Raw genomic sequence first — 20,579 nt, forward strand, 5'->3', positions numbered from 1 at the left:
TGAAATGTCATTGACAAATATAGAAAATAGCAGAGGTCCCAGGACAGATCCTTGAGGAACTCCGAAAGATACTGGAGCCCATGCGGATAAGTTATTTTCAGGTCCTAAGACTGCTTGAAATCTATTGCCTAGGTAGGAGCAGAACCAGTTTAAAGCTGAACAAGAGAAACCAAGCTTCACCATCTTATGGATTAGTAGATTATGATCAACTCGATCGAATGCTTTACTGAAATCAAAAAGAACTAGTATTGTAACCATACGCTTATCAATATGAAGTCGAATGTCATCGGTTATCTTTAGTAGTGCCGTCTGCGTACTGTATCCATGCCGAAAACCTGATTGCATAGCGTCAAGTTTGTTATTGTTATTTAGGTACTCTGTAACTTGCTTGAAAACAATTCTCTCCAACATTTTCGACAGGGCGCACAGAATAGAGATTGGCCGGAAGTCAGAAGGTAATTTTGCATTTTTTGTCTTCTTTATCGGACGAATAAGTGCTTTTTTCCACTCCGATGGAAATACTGAATTATCGAGAGAATGGTTGAAAATTTCAAGGATGTAAGGTAATAGGGCATATTTGGCAAGTTGAATAATCTTTACTGGAATGTCGTCAACTCCAGTGGCATTTGACTTGGAGAACTCCAATACTTCGATAAGAGTCTCAGGAGTTACGTGCTTAAAGTAAAAGTTGTTATCACTGAATGGTATAACTCGCTCAAGTCTGGAGTTAGCTGGGGCATCATTATGACTAATCGTAGTTGACAAAAAGTAGGAGTTTAGCTGATCGAGAGTTATATTTGGGGGTAGAGAAGAGTCCCGTCTTCGAACCAGCCCAAGATTTCGAAGCTCACGCCAAATCAATTTCGGGTCTCTCTGCGAGGAAAGCTTCGAGGAATAAAACTGGCGTTTACTGTCATTGATGGCTGATTTAACGCGATTTCTAAGTTCCTTGTATTTTTGTCGCAGAGTGGAACAACCAATGCGTCGAAAGGCACATCGCGCTTGGTTGCGTTCTTTAATCATGAGTTTTATCGTCTCATTCAGCCAAGGAGGTGTTCGGCGTTTAGGCCGACATACCCGTAAGGGAAAAAAAGTGTCAGAGCAACTAGCTATGTTTGACGTGAAACAACCAAGTTTTCCATCGATAGAACTAGAGTTAAAAACACCATTCCAATCCATCGCTAGAAGCGCATCATGAAGGCACCGGGAATCAATGTTTTGAAAGTCACGGAATCTGAAAGAGGTGGGTGTGACAGACATAGATAAACTGAAGTCGTAGGTAATTTCAATCAAGTCATGAGACGACAGGAAGGGGACAGAAGTCTGAGAGTATTTTGAAACTTTTTCCAGATCGTCGACGATACAGAGATCTAACAGGGTAAGACTTTTTCCTGTGTGATGCGTTGCAGCATATGGTACAAGATGGAGATTGTTGCAATGCACAAAGTTATGCATGTATTTACCATCATAATTATTTCGTATGAGGTCAGCATTGAAATCACCAAATATAACAATATTTTTAAAGGTAGGGGCATAGTGCAAAAATGCATTTTCAAAGTCTATGGGGAGTGCCGTTTTAGGAGGCCGATACACGACACATAGCAGTAATTTCGAGGAAATTTCACTATGTATTTCTGATATAATAAATTCAGAAGTATGGGAGTAGGTGCCGGGGGAAGTGGCAAGAACATTTACATTCAAATTCTTTCGTACATATACGCCAACACCCCCACCACCTTTACCAATTCTATCATGTCTAAATATATTATAACCATTCATTGTAACCATCTCATCTGGTATGCGTTCTTTTAACCAAGTTTCGGACATGCAAATTATGTCGTAGGTTGATTCCTGAAAGAAGAGGCAGAATTCATCAAAATGGCCAAATAGGGATTGACAATTAACGTGGCACAGAGTTAAATCTCTTGAGATCTTCTTGTGAGCAAGCAATGACTGAGTGTTAAAAAAAGATTGGCAATTAACACAACATATCTTAATGCAATTAGATTGAAAAACTCTTTGAACCAGATGGCAGCCCTTGGGTTGACAAGTTGGTTGCTAATCCACCAATGAAGAAAGTTTATCAGTATCCTCCGTCGAAGAAATGGTGAGGCGCTCGGAACCGTCTTCTTTGCGAACGTAAATCCTTCCATTGCGCACCCAAACATACTTGATTTTGCCATTTTTCTTCAAGTCGCGAACCACTGAGCACATTATATCATCAGTTGATGGATAAAATTCTTATTTACTTAATCACTCCAAGTATACTACCCATCCCTCCTCCTATCCTATCCTCCCTCCTATTGCCCTATTGCACTCCTAACCTTTTTGAGCTTGTTTTTCTATCTCTATTCTATCTCTCAAGTTATTCCCATTGCATTTCGGTGTAGCCATGGATAGTTGAACGATTAGTTGAACCTTTGATTTGCTTTGCTACCATATTTATTTATAATTCCATCTTCTGTATGTTTTTTATTTTATTTTGTTTTTATGGCTAATGCACATCGTGCACCCCATCGGTCCGTCGCAGTGACGGTTCCATCGTTTCGCACTGCAGCCCCGCAGTCGTAAAATCACGGAGTGCCAATTTCGCTCTCCCCTTTTCGATGTTTGTGGATGCCTTTCCCAGTGGAAATCTGTTTTAATTGCGTGCTTCCCTTTGAAGCATGGGTATAATTGCAAGTATAACTATGTTTGTTTACATAAATAATTTTTATTTCTTAGTTTATTTTTCAATAGATTTCTATTTCCATTCCGTTTAACGACACCTTAGAAGCTATATTTTATTTTTAAATACGTAGTGAGTTAAAGATTAGGAGGTTTAATTTTTTTCCGACATCTTCTGTCCACATGAACTGCTATGTGAAGTTCATGATTTCTTTTTTAAATAATGCTACCTTGAATGGAAATGCAAAATTTTGCTTTGAAGCGGGATTATTAAGTTTTTTGATCTTAATTTCATTTGTTAGTCTTAATCATTTAATCGCAAAGAATTCTTTTCCCTCCTTGCATCCATTCTGATGTAGTGTCTGCTACATACAATAACGATTTTGAGGAAGATTATGACTTATGGAATAAAGTGGTTCATGTTGAGATAGATATTTGATACATCATGTATTACTTATTGCAAAGTTAAATATCTTAGGTCGAACAAATATAAACAAAATTCGAGTTTTTCCGAGGAAAATATCGAAAAATTAGCTGATGCTTTTAATTTTTTTAGAACGAAGCGTGTTTTTTAAGAAGTACCTATTTCTGCTAGTCCAATTATGAAATTATTTACGAAGTTTTCTAAATTATCAACTTTTATTTTTGAGAAAAGAAGTATCCTAGTTTTCTTTTATTTCAATGGAAGAATGTATTTCAAATGGTCTTCTTTCTGCTTATGCATTCCTATATTATTTATCAAAGCGTTTGCAGGGAAATATAAAGGTGGGAAGTGGAGAGTCACTGTTGACTCGCTGTAGGGCAGAATAATAATGATGACAATATTTGGCTCTTTGAGGGGTGGTCGTCGTAGGGCTTCACTATCAGTAGCTTTCCATGCAACGTCAACCGCATGCATCGGATTAGCATATTAATATCGTGCGCGGGAAGTACTCGGTTGCATCCACTCCAGCTAAATCCCTGCCGATAGGAGCCCTTGACTTAATTGAATGCACTTCAAGTGTACCTATGTTCTCTTTCAAGGGAGTCGGGACCAGTACCGCTGCATGGGTGTAATTCAGTTTTCTAAGGAAAAAAATGCATCCTCGCTTACCTTTCCGTGCTTGCAAACAAACGGAAGTCGTATAATGTGCGGCCTGGTCCTTGCTACTCCCGTGGGGTGTCTGCACCCCTGTCCCCTCCCCCCACAGGAGTCTGAAGTCTTTTCTTGCCCTCACTTCATTCCTGCTTCCCCTTGCGTTCTCCCCTCCCCTTCTCTCCTCCCAGCGAGGAAATTGGCCAAAACGCCGGGTTTCGAGAGGGGGAAGGCGACAGTGTGGAATTGCGTAGCCGTGGCTAAGAGTATTTATGCATCTATAGCTGTGGTGGGGAAGAGTGGGGCTTTTTTTACGGGCGTGGAGGGGACCTCTCGGGAGTGGCATGACAACGCGGGGGAGACCCAAGGGAGGGCGCCGCCGGGGAAGGGGTGAATAGAAGGGGTTACTCGCGTTTGGTCGGGGGAGAGGGACTGTAGTTTTACCTATCCTTCTCCGTAACCGCTCTCGAGATATTCCGCCCTCGCGCCGGTTGCCTTGAGGACTCCGTGATGCTGCGGGTGTTATCCGAATGACGTAGTACTAGAAAATACTTATTCATAGTATAGCATTGTATGTATTCCGCAGCCATGCCTAATGTGTGTTAAGTTCAACATTGAAATCATAGAATTGATCACTTTATTTCAGTTCTATTATTAGTGCTGATAGGTAAACATTTCTGTTAGTTTTTCGTGGATTTCTGAAATTGCGTCCCATTTACTCAATATTTTACGCCGAAGTTGGTATGCTGGATGCGGGTTGAGTCCCAATCGGAATATCGCTATTGGCACACATATTTCACACATTTTCCCTTCTACAAAAGTAATGACTCCTTGCATCTTCATGCAGGACTTAATCCCGAATAGTGTAATTGAATTGAAGTGCATTTGCTGTGCATACCGTTGAAATTCGGGACCCATCGCCCACCTTAAAATCCTCCCGTGTAGCCAGGGAATGGTGTATTTTCCGCACCACCCTTTTGCAGCGGGGGGGGGGGGGGAAGTTATGTGTGGAGTGCGGATGGTGGTAGTGGGTTGAGGGGCGGAAGAAGGGGGTTGGGCGAGATGAGCTTTTAGCAGCGGGGGCATCGGAGCGGGTAGCTTGTTAATTACGGCACGGAGTCCCTAAACCCGTGTTCCACTCTCCCCCCGCACCCAAAATCGACTTCCCCTCTTTTTCCTCCCCCATGGCACGGCGGACACCCCCAACTCTTCTTCTTTTTAAGCACCCATATCCCCCTTCCCCCCTCTCCCTCCCTCCCCTCCCCATCGCAGTTTTAATGCCCTCCCTCTCACCCACTGACTCTCTCTTTCACTTCCCAAACTCTCTCCGTTCGCGCGGAACGCCTTTTCGATGTCTTTACCCGATGCGTCGTCGTGAGCTCCTCCTCTGTACACAAACGCACGAGTACGCCCAATTCGCCTTCTTTCAATGAACCTCATTTCATCTCGGGATAAAAAGGCACGTGTTTCGAATTCATTTTTTGGGCTGTGACGAATTTCTTCAGGCCCTTCTTAAGTTTTTTTATCGTATTTATTGTCTCCAGCGTGATGATTGACCTTGTATGTGTACATATTCATGTGATTGTATGGCAGCCATTATGAGAGAATATTCGAAGTTAGGATATTTTTTTTCTTTCTCAAAAGAATGGTTTTCTGGAAGGTTTTGATTTCAATTCAACAACTGGAGAAGGTCAGTAAAATTGATCACGATTGGCTGAAAATATAAAAAGCGTCATCTAAACTGCTACGCTTGTATTCTTAGCGCCTCAACCAATTCGTAAAATTAAAGCAAGCTGACCACGAAACAGAGAAATATTTACTCTTAGATACCATTTATTCTTAGTTTATTTCACTCATTGTGATGCTTATTAGTTAGTAAGACCTAATTGCTCTATTATTTACTTTTTCAATGCCAGTCGTCGGTACGTCCCGCATGTATGACATTTCCGCAAACCTAAGCTGTGCAAGAATGTGCTCACATGGAAAAACCCTGTTGTGCTGGCTGATACGAGTTTCATTTGTTAATGTGATGTATGGGTAGATAGTACATATGTAGTCAGTCTACTTGTCCGATAAGATTTTAATTAGTGTTAAAACCCCCAGATTACATATAAATCATTTAAATATTCAAGTCAGTTTATCTTGATGCCTCGTCAGATGATTATTCATCGATTCAACTTATAGCACTTTTATGCAAACTGACTTCAAAATAGATTGATATTTTTCTATTCAGATCAATACAGGTATCTTAGTCCTATAATTTAAACTCGTTCCTATTATCGAGGGCATCAAAATCGCTATTCCTTCGTTATTTTCGTCTTACCATTGGAGACTTCGTTCCACTACTTGAACTATCACTACTTATGGTAAATATTGAATTCGACATTTCATCATGTCATTCAGGCTCTTACCCACGTATATCTTCTTCTTGTTCCGATTTATCTTAGTAAACATCTACCTCGACAGCTCCTCCTATATTATCGTTCACGCCCCGATACGCATTCCACCTCTAAGCACAGCATCCCCCGCCCTTTAAACTCAGTTTACAAATGATAGTGCCTGATGTACACATTTGATTTTCAAGCCATCCTAGCGTTCCTACCTCTCCCCACCTCGGTCTGATTCAATTACTTCCTCCTTCCACTTAATGCTTACAAATTTCCAACCCCTCCCCTCTTTTTGGACCATGGATGTCTCTCCATGCGTACTTACTTCCTTGACGCATTTTTTTCTCGATTCCATACATAAGCTGGGTAATTGGTATGCGTGCTCCACCGCGATTAAAAAATAAAAATTTGCGCGGTCAGCATTTTAATTAATTTCTCTCAATTCCCTTCCCAACTAAACAGTTTTTCCCGCTTGATTGCAACTTTAATTAAATTCAAAGAGGTCCCCTTTCCCGTATAACGACCTGTCGAATGTTTTCTGGTCCAACTGGTGTCAATTATGACCGAACTGAAGGATTTTTTCCCTTCTCCTTTGTGTCTCTCCCTTCCGTACCTTCCTTCATCTCCTCGGTGCATGTTATATATATTCTCTTTTACTCCGTCGTTCTTTTCGTTTTCTTCTTCTCCCTTTGCCGAAATTGCCATTGTTGACTCTTTTTAAATTGATTTGCTTTTCCTTTTCTTTCCCCCGCCCGCGAGCCCGCTTTATCCGAACCAACCCAACCCCTTGTGCACCCCCTTAATAAAAAATTCAATTAATCAACTCGTTTTCCACCCCCGCTCTCATTCTTCCGGGCCTCAGTTTCTTTTCAGCCCTCCCGTCCCTAACTTCTGGCCTCCTCCCTTAATTCCCGTTTACCATTTCCATCCCTTCCTCTGTCCCGCTCCGCGCCCTACCTTCATCCATACGAATTGTTTACATTATCCCGAGCCCTCCGATGGCATGTTGTAGCATCCCACTGCTTTCCACGCCCGTACCTTTTCACCGCCTCGCTCTCCCGTGTGCTCGTACCTTTAAACCCCCGAATAAACGCCGACGCTTACAAGATGGGATGAAAATCAAGAAGTGACTTATCTGTATTTTTGTGACAGGGGATCGAATCATCCTCAGTGCCCCCAAATGTGTACTCTTGAGCCACGTTCAAATAAAATTAATTCAATGCCGCTATGCTTCAACGCATTTTTTGTGATATTCAATTAAACCTAAGGTAAAGGATACTTATAATTTCGAGTTGTCTTACCAGTATCTTGTGAAATAAAAGTAGCTGACCGGCTTAAATCTAATAGTTGTCTGTTAGCTCTCTATTGAGACAAGTAGCCATCGCAAGATAACATTAAGCTTTCAATAGCCGCTGTGCCATCTTCACTTTTTTCTTCTTTCCTGAGCTCCAACCAAAAATGATTACACTATATCCTCTCAAGCACAGAGTATTCATTTATCCGCCGTCTCTCCAAAAAGAAAGGTGTTAGACCCTCATTAACTTCTATGGTGATCAATGTATATAGAATAGCCTTGAATTGGATTGAGCATATTGCAGTTTGAAATTTAGCCATGAAAACCGTAAAAAAAACGACCCATCAATTCTACCCTTCTTTCCACTATAACTAATGGTATTATAGAAAACAAGACTTCCAGTCCCAAATTGTTGACATTTGTAATTTTCAGTTGTGTTTTGTCTCTGTTGGTTGGTTACCAAGATTGTTTATTGATCTGTATTTGTTAACAATCCTTATGTGTGTGAAGTTAAAATACGGTACTACTAAAACTTTTAAAATATGAAGAGTTATTGCATTTAATTCATTTACAACTACCAGTGCTTTCCAATAAAATACCAACAGAGGTTATGGGCCCAGCACTGGTAAATTATAAGAAGTAAGTGAAGTCTTCATAATGTCGTCTGACGCATCCGGTATATCGTCTCACATTAAGCCGTTGTGTGGGCGTGAAGGATATCCAACTTGGAAATTTAAGCTGAAGGCGTATTTAATAGATCAAAACTTGTGGCATGCTGTTGATGGATACCCAAATGATGATCATACTGATGCTGCTTCAAAGTCCAGGAAGGATGAGCGTGCCCTAGCTAAGATTTGTTTGTGCGTGGACGATTCCGCTATCATACATGTAAGAAGATGCAAAACAGCTGCTGAAGCATGGAAAGTTCTTGCCGATGCATATGAAGATAAGGGTTTTGCCCGGAGACTTAACCTTCAAAAGACTTTGTACCGGTTATCCCTCGGAGATTATACGTCCATTGAAGAGTACCTAACTGCCGTAATGGATACCGCTCAGAAGCTTGCTGATATTGGGAAGGAGATTCCTGATGAGGATTTAGTTGCTATTTTGCTTGGAGGTCTTCCTTCACATTACGACCCCCTAGTAATGGCACTCGAGAATTCAGGAGTTGAAGTAACGGTGAACATGGTGAAAACTAAACTCTTAAATGAAATGTCCAAAAATGATGGTGCAACTGAGACTGCATTTGCATCCAATGCGTCTCGAACTATTCCGAAGAAAAAGAAGTTCCCGAAACGCAACAACTCTCAAGATGGTATCGTCTGCTATGGATGCAACCAACCCGGCCATAAAAAACCAGACTGTCCAAACAAGACCAAGACAACGGCACAGACATCGAGTTCAACCCACAAGCAGCTACACAAGAAACAATACACTTTATTCTCGGATTTAGGTGTTGGTGGTTGTGCTCAAAGCAATAAAAATGATTGGTTTGTGGATTCCGGGGCAACTGCCCATATGACTCCTCATAAAGATATTCTGTTCAATGTTAAAAGTAACTCTGGTTTGGAGATTGTGTGTGCTGATAAACGTAAGTTGCAGAGTGACAGTATAGGTGATGTCATGATTCACAAAAGTAATAACAACAACAGTATTAGTAGTATTTCTGAAGTTGTTCATGTGCCTAATCTTGCTACAAATCTTATATCTGTGTCAAAATGTGTTTCAAAAGGTTTTGTTGTAGTATTTACGAAAGAAGGTGCTAAATTTTTTCATGATAATGATTGTAGTATTTCAGGGAATGTTTTAATGACTGCTCTTCCCAGTAACGGGTTATATAAGATAGAGTCACAGGTATCAGAAAAGTCCCTGGCTGCTACAACTAACCCTTCTCAGCAAACTCTTTGGCATTGGAGGTTGGGACATCTCTGCCGCTATGGTATGAATCTACTGAGAAATGGATTAGCTGATGGAGTTGATTACGCCCCTGAGGAAAATAGAACTGTATGTACTGCATGTCTAGAAGGGAAACAGAGTCGAGAACCTTTTCTTAAAATCAAAAGTAAAAGGGCGACTAAATGCCTAGAGTTGATTCATTCTGACCTCTGTGGACCATTCAGTGTAAAATCATTAGAAGGAAATAAGTATTTACTTGTATTTATAGACGATTACTCTAGAATGATATTTACCTATTTCATTAAAACAAAAGATCAAGTTAGAGTAAAGTTTCAAGAGTTTAAAAACCTCATGGAAAAGCAAACTGGCCAGAAAATTAAAATTTTACGATCAGATAATGGTTCTGAGTATGTTAATAGGGAATTCTCAGATTATCTTAAGTCAGAAGGAATTATTCACCAGACTTCCATACCCCGTACTCCTCAGCAAAATGGTGTTGCTGAAAGGGGAAACAGAAGCATTGTGGAGAAGGCTCGTTCCATGTTGCATAGTGCCAGACTACCTAAGTCATTTTGGGAAGAAGCTGTGAGAACTGCTACGTATCTCAAGAATAAATCACCTCATAGATCCGTTACAGGAATGACTCCAGAAGAAAAATGGACAGGTGAGCGTCCCAACTTGACACACTTAAGAGTATTTGGCTGCCGAGCTTTTGTACATATTCCAAAGGAGGAACGCAAGAAGTGGGATAGCAAAAGCAAGGAACATATATTTGTAGGATATAGTGAGAATAAGAAAGCTTACAAATTTAGGGATCTTTCTAATTATATGAAGGTAGTCCATGCTAGAGATGTTGTGTTTTTAGAAAATAATTTTTCCGGTGAGAGCAGTACTGATGCTCAAATTCCTTTGGATTCTTACAATGAAAATGCAGATTCAACAAAAGATGAAGCTGCGGCTGCTGTTAAAATTCTTTTGGATTCTCCTTGTGAAAATGCAGACTCAACAGAAGATAAAGCTGGGACTAATGTTCAAGAAACTGCTAAGAGTCCTAGATATCCTCAAAGGGTACGTAACAAGAAACAATTTCCTGATCATGTTGTTTTACAAGCAAAAAAATTTCTTTGACAAAGAACCTACCACATTTGAAGAGGCTATGCAAAGTGAAGACAAAGAGCATTGGATGAAAGCAATGATGGAGGAATTAGAGTGTCTTAGAAAAAATGAAACTTGGAAGCTAGTGCGAGTTGCAAATAAAAGTGTAATACCATGTAAATGGGTTTACAAATTGAAAAGAGACAATGGTGGTAAGATCATCAAGTACAAAGCTCGTTTAGTTGCTAAAGGTTTTGCTCAAACTCATGGTATAGACTTTGAAGAAACTTTTTCTCCGGTAGTCAGAGGTTCAACTATCCGTTTGCTGTTGGCTATGGCAGCAGAACTGAATCTTGATGTTGAACATCTGGATGTCGAAACTGCTTTTTTAAATGCCACTTTAGATGAAACCATCTATATGACACAACCAGAAGGTTTCATAGCTGTAGGTGAAGAGAAGAAGGTTTGTCTATTACAGAAGTCTATTTATGGACTCAAGCAGGCTAGTCGTGCTTGGAACAAAACAGTTCACAAGTTATTGTATGAGATAGGGTATATTAAATCAAAACATGAACCCTGTGTCTACTTTAAACATATTGGAACTAAAATAGTTATTATTACATTATATGTTGATGATTTCTTTATATTCTCCAATGATGAGAAAGAAAAGAAGAAATTGAAGGAAGAATTGAAGAAGAGATTTGTCATTAAGGATCTTGGCAAGATCAAACATGCCCTGGGAATGACTTTTACAAGAGATGAGAAGAGGGGAGTATTCAAGATAGACCAGAAACAATACATTAAAGATGCTTTAAAGAGTTTTGGCATGGAAGATTGTAAGATTGTTTCGACCCCAGTTGACGTTAGTCAAATGAAAGAGAAGGGTAAGGATATCATAGATGTCCCGTACCAGTCATTAATTGGAACTCTCATGTATCTCTCCGTCAACACGCGGCCAGATATTTCCTTCATTACTAGCTATCTCTCCCAGTTTAATAAGAAGCATACAGATATACACTGGAAGATGGCCAAGCGGGTACTTCGTTATCTAAAAGGTACTATGGAAATGGGACTCACATACAAATGCACTGGGAAGCCTATTTTTGGTTTTTCTGATGCAGATTTTGCAAATGATCTAAATGATAGGCATTCATACTCTGGATATGTTTTCACTTGTGCAGGTGGACCAGTCTCCTGGAGTAGTAGAAAACAAAAATGTGTTGCCCAATCGTCTTGTGAGGCAGAATATATTGCTCTTTCCGAGGCTACTAGAGAGGCTATTCATCTAAAACATCTTATTTCCGAATTATTTCAGGAACAAGAAATTATTACTATTTTTGAGGACAATCAGAGCGCTCTCAAGTTAGCAGAAAATCCTGTTTTCCATGATAGAATGAAGCATGTAGATGTGAAATACCATTTTGTTAGAGAACAAGTAGAAAACGGTAATATAAACGTAGATTTTCTCTCCACTGAGGAAATGACAGCTGACATACTTACCAAGGGCTTAAATCGTATAAAACATGAAAAATGTATGAGAGGTTTAGGCATGGTTTAAAAATAATTTTAAAAAATTTGTAATTCATTTGATGGAAATGCTAAAGAGCTGTTTCAGCACATCTTCAATTACGGGGGGGTGTTGACATTTGTAATTTTCAGTTGTGTTTTGTCTCTGTTGGTTGGTTACCAAGATTGTTTATTGATCTGTATTTGTTAACAATCCTTATGTGTGTGAAGTTAAAATACGGTACTACTAAAACTTTTAAAATATGAAGAGTTATTGCATTTAATTCATTTACAACTACCAGTGCTTTCCAATAAAATACCAACACAAATTCGTACATTATCTTAAAGTTTCACGGAGAGGCAACTTGTAGAGACACGGAGTAGACAGAAGGTATAGATGGAACGAGTGCTTAGCGGGGAGGGGATGTTGAAAACAGTGTTAGAATGTTGAGTGAACTAGAGAGGTAGGAAGATAATAGGATTTTTAGATAGAATGTATGGTAGTAGGCCTTACAGTGAATTGAAGAGGCAAGTCCATAAAGGGAGGGAATACTGCCGGAATACTTCTTACTTACTACATGCAAACCTACCTTAATTGTGGAATACTTTATTAGTAATAATAATAATCGTAGGTAGCCGTTTAAGTGCCAAGGGAGATGATCGCAAGGAATTGTGAGCCGTGTCACCCCTTGATGTGATGCATTGTTGCGAATGCCTGGGTGACCCCCCTCCTCTTCCTTCTTTTCAGAAACTCTACCCCCTCCCTGTTCTCGTTACCTCTCCTGTTCGGAGTAATGTCGTTGAATGTTTGCTCTCTTCCAAGCGACGCATTTCCATAGTTTCACTTCGTCTCTTCTCGATCCCGCCTTCTCTCCGCCCCCTCCTCCAAATGTCGTCGCTGAATTAAAAACTCGTGACGTATAGGTCGTCCCTGAGAGTGAGCTTTGAAAAAGGCGTCTGGCGGGTTTTATTGTTCCCAGTCTCTGGCTGTGTTTACCGTGAATATCGCTCCCAGTTCAATGTATGTGCATAGAGATAAGCTCTTAAAAATATTCTTCGTCTGCAAGGAAGTTTCTAGATTCAGGTAGATTTTTACTCTCCTGTTTAAGGTAGCGGCTTGAATTTATTTTTACGGATTCCCTTGCGTATTTTCCCTACTGATGTTATGCAAGTGCACGTTTAATGCATAGTTCGCGCTAGTCGCTTGGACTTCGTGTTTCAAATTGATGGTTCTTATCTGTTTGCCAGTGTATTACCGAGATTACAAAGCGTAGCACGTTCGCTCTCTTGAGAAATTGCAATAGTTTCTGTTCTTTTTTTTTCTCTCTCTCTCGAGGATAAAATGTCTTAAAATTCAGTCGACCTCCAGACGGCTGACGGCTCTCTGTCTTCCGTCCCTCGTCTGCATATTGTCCTCCAAGACGAAGGGGTGCCACAGTCGAATCTCGCGTGCACCTCCCCCACTCGGCATTTTCCTCCCATTCACATGCAACGAGAGAGTTAAACGTGGCTCATACAGCATCCCGTTGTTTTTATCTCGCTTCGTGCGAGTATCTGTCGTGTGAGTGATCCCATGCGCTAGATGTTTCCTCGCTGTCTATCCTGTCATGTATGCAAAATGATTTACTTCCAAACAAATCGATCCTCGGTGCCCCTCCTCTGGGTTGGAGGTTTTTGCCGTATGACAAACTTTAATAATCTCTTATAGGTTTAAGATTTTGATAATAATTTCACATCCCTATTCAATTTCTCAGATTTTATGATTGCCATTTATCTCACACGCTTAACCAATCAGACTTAATCATTCAGTTTTCAAATGGAGGAAAATAACAACAGTGAAATCAACAATTTTCTCTCTTCCTGAGATGTGCCTATAACGTTGAAATGTTTATTTATTGCCTTTTTCATAATTAATTGCATTGTTTTCAAGTACCCTTTCGATGAGACTTCGTGTGAATTAAATTGTGAAATTTGTGTAGTTATATACATTTTTGAAATTGAAGTAATGGGAATGAAACTTTTTTCCCGTGGTAGTGAAAATATTTTTTTGGAATAGACACATGCCTTTGTCTTGCAAATATGGGTACTTTCTCATATTTTCTTGAGAAATTTCTATCTATAGCAGAGATATTTACAGTAACATTTTTGTCATGCATTTATGTTATTTCAGAAAGTCGTTTAGTTTCAACGTGTTAGTAGTAACTGTTCCATTAAGGAATACGTACATTCTTACCTCTTCTACTGAAGCATGGGTACGTACCTGATATGGCAAAGCCTATTCTTTAGCCCAGTCCTCAACATCTTATTCTATCTTTAAATATGTCTATATAACTTGGGGATGAAGAACCGGAATTCGTGTTATTGGCTATTGCTGGGAGTAAATATCGGAGGAGATGTCCTTTTGTGTGCTCAACGGACATTTGGGGGAGAGGCGAAGACAGGAGAGAAATATGTGTCGGGGAGTGGCCAATGAAGAGAGGAAACGGGGAGGGAGAGGAGATGACTTCCTTGAGGACAAGAACAAGGAAATGTCCACACGCTTCCCAAAACATGGAGGATCTGAAGGGACGGGGAGGGGTAGAGGGTCAGGGTAAGAGGAGCAAGGGTGAGATGTAGGCCGTGCGACGTTTCCCTTTATTAAATTTGCCGGGATAATCCCATCGAAAGGGAAAAGGTGTGGGATGGGGAGAGGGTTTTAGGGTTCGCTGGTCTATGCGTTCGCCGTCTTTTCGCTTGTATCCGTCTCATCCCACTCGCCTAACTCTCCCCCAAGGAGACTCTGCTCCCCCCCCCCACGTGTTCCTTTGGAGTCTGACCGCCCTATAGCCAGTTCCTAGAAATAATCGCGTCCGACCGGGCGAGAAGGGAAATGGTCCACTCCCCAATTGGGCGGCCAATGAGTGGAATAAAAAAGGAGATGATGGAAGAAATAGAAATGAATAGGTGGATTAGGGTGCTGGTTGGTGAATGTACGTGTGTGTTTAAGGTGGAGGGGTGGGCACAAGGATTTCAATCGGATGTGTTGAGGGAATGCAAGATGGGAGGAAGTGGTCATGGCTAAGTCGAAAGGTAGGTGGGTTTTTGGGAGCCTATTGAGAAAAATGTTTTGATTGTTATGGCTCTTGAAATAACCTGGCGGTGAAAGGGTTTGTTGGGGTAGAAGTATGGAGAAAGCTAATAGACTCTTGGAGACAGTGGGCCCCAGGGTTGTGGAGACGCATTTTCTAGTTTTAACATGATTCGTTTGTATAAATGAATTGAAGTTGAGGTATTCATATAATTCATACATTCATACAATATTACATAGGTATTATTGTGTGTAAGATGTTATTATTTAAGTTTTATACTTTTAAACAGAACGTGACGATGGTAACCTTAAATATTTCGGTTTGAGTGTTTGATTACCCATCATCTGGGTGATTTTGAATTTTGGTAATGGGGTGGATTTTAGCTGTGTTTTTGAGTAAATTGCCTTGAAAAATGGTTTGGGATTGTGAAATTTTAATTTGTTTATTTGGAATCAGAAAATGTTTGTATGAGATGGTATATAATCTTTATTAATCAAATTAGAGGAATAATGTTGGAGAACATTTGTTTATATAAAAGAATAATGGAATAAGAATAATGCTCGATCTTTCTATCTCCATCTAAGTTTTATCATTTGAATGAAATTACTTTGATAGTCAAAGGTTTTTTGATAGCTAAAAAATATTTTTAAATGAGCCTACCCTTACGCATGTACATATTTCGATGCCTTAAAATTGTTGTTGCAGTGATTGAGATCGTTTCATTCGGGCCATTTTAATTACGACTGTGGTATAAGCTGATAATTTAATTATCCACTCAGTTAAATAAAATAAACTTATTTCACTCCATACTTATTGGGCTTGTAGTTAGATTAAAATGGAGTGTCAGAACAATATTACAATTATGTACTATAATTATGGCGGGTTTTAAGAGCGAGTTCTCTTATTTGGATAGCTCCTACTCTTAATCCGGCTTCGACCCTTCATAAACCAAAAACGCACTTGAGGCCGATGTTAATTTTCCTTTCGTCCTTCATGATTCAGGGTCGCATGAGCCGGGAAGAGATGGTGGCGCTAAGTCGTTTGTTTTCCCAAGAAGATACACGCACATAGTCCCGAACGTCCTCGTGGGAGAGAGAGAGAGAGTGCGAAGGAGGAGTCGATCTGGCCGGGTGGAGGGGAGATTAGGCGTCGAGAGGGAAAGCGAGGGAAGCCGACGCCACCACTGCCGCTACTCTCTCGATATTATTCCGTGTTACGTTGTGAAATTGAATTCGGAGTCCGTGAACCGCCATCATATCCCCCACTTCTCATCCACACGACGAAAATTGCGTGCGCCCGAGAGATAGGGACGTGGAAGGGTTGGCCTCGCTTGGGATAGCGCTAAAAGGAGGAGGAGGAAGAGTTTTGGTCTATAGCAGATTGTAAGGAAAAACTAGACAACCCTATGTGGTAGGGAAAGGGGGTGAGATGAGGAGTTAAAGGAATTGTTATCAGGGCGAGGGAGGGGTGGGCGTGGTGGTGTTGGAAAAGTGGTGGGAGAGTTGGAAATCGTTTCAATCAGGGGGTGGTAGAGGCTTTTGAAGGGTTTTCCATCCAGAAGAACGGAAGAGGGGCGTCTGCTTACTCTCTGATCCGAGTACAGAAGCTTGGCTATTATTGATTGATGTGTTTCACCGGTTCATAGCTAAGCATTATATCAATGTAATTTTCTGTAGTCTTGTCTCAGTCTCGATCTTTTCTCGTGCATTTTTGTCTTTGAAAATTAATTAAGGGATGTATTTTTTCTAATTATTGCTCCTAAAACGTACTTCTCTTACGTTTGTTTACAATATTCTCCATTTTATTCGCGCTGAAGACGAATAATCTTTGCCTAGAAGCGACTTAAGGAGTAGTAACGACTAAATTCGTATTAACTAGTGTCTAGTATTATAAAAAAGGGTATCGCACTGCCCACTTATTTTATTTTAACAGCTTACTACATGTATTATAATATTGTGGCTGATGATAATTGTGAAGCAATCGAAACACGTGTAGTAAGCTGTTAAAATAAAATTAGGGGTCAGTATAATATCTTTGTTTATCATTCGATATGTTGTTCCATGACATCTCTCCGGAAAAAAGTTGACTTGAGCCTTTTGTAGCTATCAATTAAGCGAGAAAAGCTTAATACATTTAAAATATGAAGACAGTTAAAAATGCAATTATTGAAAATGGACCATGATTCTATTTTTCATCAAACAGAATATATTTATTTTGACAAACAACTAGTATCGAGAATTATCAATATTCCTTGAGGCTTCCAAATGTATTAATTTCTTGGTATGAATGTGGATTATAAGTTCTCATCCTTCAATATGTTCTTATTTAAAAGCTTTCTATAGCCATAGCGAGCGAAGTAACGTGGGAAATTGGATTCTTGATGAATGTGAACCCACCATTTTTTTATCCGCCTTTGTTCCCCGAAGAAATAGCCACGTAGAATTTTATCGCAGTAATTTTATTTAATTTAAACAAAAGCCTTTTTTAGTTTAAAAATTTTCTGTACCTTCATGTATGATTTAGTAGTAAATATTCAGTGCAAAATAGGCTTCCAGTCTTTTCATTTCTCAGCTCCGTAATGGACTAAATTGTTTTCCTTGGAAACTCGTTCCCATTTTATAAGTTTATAAAGAGTTGATGAAGTTGATTGGTGAGAGAGTTCATATTGGACGTCAACTTTGGGTATTCGTTATGAAACCTTGAATCTTAGAAAATATTACAAGTAATTCTTGGCCGTAATTTCCTTAGTTCTTTCAGTTTATCTCTGGTAGTTGATGAAGTAGCCATCGATTATCTTGAAAAAAGTTTGAAGGCCGAACGAAAAACAAAAATGAATTTCTTACATGTGTCGCTTTAAAGCTGACCTCGTAGGGTAGGTGGTAATCGAATCCCTTCGGAGACTTATAAATCCGTGCCTCTGAAACCGTGAACCAAGAAACAAGCAAGTTCAGTGCGAGAAAAACCAAGCGTCAATTTTGAGCGAAGAGAACGGAGGGGAACTATTTGAAAATTTAGTTATTTATTATCTTTAGTTCTTCAATCTACCTACCGAAGAATGTGCCATTATTAATACTCCATGCCAAATCGTCGACTGATACAAGTTATTTATGTAGCGGGAGGCATTAGTATCAAATGAGCCGTAATCTTCATTCATAATATTCAATTCATTCATCTTTATTCAATGTTGAAATAAAATTTTTTTTGAGGGCTAATGCCTGTCTTCTCCTAACCTGCGACTCTATAATATGTATTCGTCAGGTTACAACCATTCCAACTACTCAGGTTGGAGAACAAATGTAGTTTTTCCCTATTTCTATAATGTTTTTTTCCCTTTTACGTGTACCGCTTTATACCACTCACACCACTAGCCTGGATATTCTGAATTGACTCTGTTTCTTAATCACTCCAATGTAGCTCCCGTACCACTCGATTGCGCAAACTAGGTATTGGGCCTATATTTTATAGTTTTTACATCATTCTTTGATACACGATTCTTATCAGAACGGTTGTTTATTATTTGAGAGTTATTTTAAAATTTAATTGATTTTGTCAAGTGAACTTGATAAAATTTTATTAACATTTATTAATTCGTTTTTAATTAATTCCTTAAATTTGAAAATTCGTCGTTCCACTTAAAAAATGTTTGCGACCAGTTTTGACTCACACGGGCATTCTCAGAATCAGGTGTAATTCACAACTCAGGAAAAACCGATAAATTTGTGCCTGATAAGTGAGTGAGTGTAAACCGGTAGAAAAATCCATTTTCCTGCGAGATGACATAATCTTCGCCCTCATTTCCTTTCATAAATTAATAGTTAAAAATTATTTAAGTCATTACTTAGCCCACCTAAATAATGCCACGGTCTGTACTCGCGCTCTATAGTTTCAAATCTTCATCTTCTTGCTCGTATTTAGGCGGAAGGTCTTCAAAAAATTACTCCAGCCGAAGTAATCCGAGTCGTATTCCTGTTCGGGACGCTGGGAAGGGGCAGTACCCCATTTAAGAGCAAAGGCAGGGATCTGGAGTAAGAGTGGAAAGGATTTTTCGGAACGGGGTTTTTCTAGAGGTGGATTTCTCCTCTGGAGTGGTGGTGGTGGCCGACCTGCGACAGTCTCCACCAAGTCTTAATGGATTCCTCGTCGGCGGATAAAGGGGATGTGCTCGAGGGGAAAAGGGTTGGGGGGGGGGGGAGGGGAAGTCCGAGGCGCATGCGTAGTGGGACACACAGACTAACCCACACACACACACTTGTCGCACACTCTCTCACACACACCCCGAGATTGACCTCCTTTTTATCCGGCGTTTGTGTTTTCCTTTGCAGTGGGCGGCATGAGCCGACCGCCTAAGCCGGCCGTCGTCAAGAAGGTCGCGCCGCCCTCCGTTCCGGACGCCTTCCGACACTCGGGCAGCAGCTTCGGCTCCGGCTACAGCAGCAGCGAGGACGGATACCTGCCGCAGCCGCCCGGAGATCCGCCGCCCCCCCTCCACCTGCACCCGGGCAACACGCCGCTGCCGACCGGCGCCGCGCCGACGGGCCCTCCTCGCGGGGCGCCGCCCGGACAGACGACCGGAGGTGAGTGCCGACGACGCTTTCTCCCTCCCCCCCTTAGCTCCCTCCGCCTCAGCATGCCAATCGGATTTCTCTCCTCTCTTGAGTCCCTCCATCAATCCCCCCTCCACCTTGAGCCCGTACCATTCCACCCGGAAGGGGCTGACATGAGGGAGGAGCATCAGGCCCCTGCCATCTCAAGGGTGGCCTTCAAGTGTATCTCCTCCTAGAGCTGCTAATTTAATGGGAGAAATTGGTTGAAATTCACTGCTGCGTATTTAAATTCATTTAATTGCTGCGTAAATTAACCGCCGGATTAATTAGGTATACATGGAAGCGGTGGCTGACCTTTTTTTCATTTTATCAATTCACTTAACAGTTACCTTTTCCTTTATTTACCGCTCGGTATAACTTTGTCTTTTCCCGCGTTACCTTCATCCCTGTTGCCGCTTTTTCTGACAGATTTTGGCAGGATGAGTGTCCCTACTAAAGAGTATTACAACTCTCATCTTATCTTCACGCGTCATTACCGATGTCATGCCCTGCGTTCGCGAAACAGTGCAAACATGGCGACTTTTGTTTAAACTCTTTACTACTATGTTCATTTCTTGCTAAAAGTGTGAGTAAATGTGCCTTGAAAGAATACGTAAACGTTCATTTTTAATTCAGATATTGCTATAAATGTGGCAAATTCCTTGTTTACTAACCCGAAGGTCGCTGGTTCATATCCTGCCTGGACGGCAATGATTAGGAATACAATCCTCTCAGCTGCAAGGGGCTGTTACCTTAGAATTTTGCTATGCATTAATAAATGAAGTAGAACATTACTGCGCTGGCGAATCAGGTGTTTACCAAAGAGCAACGTAACTTCCTCAACGCTAAACTCTCTGTTTTCCAATTTTGAGTCTATACTGTTCACTAGTTACTATCAAAAAATGTTATATTCTGTAATTCCCACTTTTCGGTCCTTAAGGATTATGATGAATCGAAAGAATTAAGTGTGGTTTCATGAAACAGTTGAGTATTGTGCGTCGATCCATG

The 20,579-nt window shown here is 40.5% G+C and overlaps 1 protein-coding gene across 1 annotated transcript in view; it reads left to right on the forward strand.

The window, feature by feature from the left end:
• LOC124172067 overlaps positions 1 to 20,579 on the forward strand; it is a 547,471-nt gene that overhangs the window by 300,582 nt on the left and 226,310 nt on the right. The window contains exon 2 of the mRNA XM_046551477.1: positions 19,311 to 19,562. Within this exon, the coding sequence (XP_046407433.1) occupies positions 19,311 to 19,562 (252 nt within the window). The remainder of the gene's footprint in view (positions 1 to 19,310; positions 19,563 to 20,579) is intronic.

The sequence above is a fragment of the Ischnura elegans genome, chromosome 1, assembly GCF_921293095.1.
Source record: "Ischnura elegans chromosome 1, ioIscEleg1.1, whole genome shotgun sequence".
NCBI classification, from domain to species: Eukaryota; Metazoa; Arthropoda; class Insecta; order Odonata; family Coenagrionidae; genus Ischnura; species Ischnura elegans.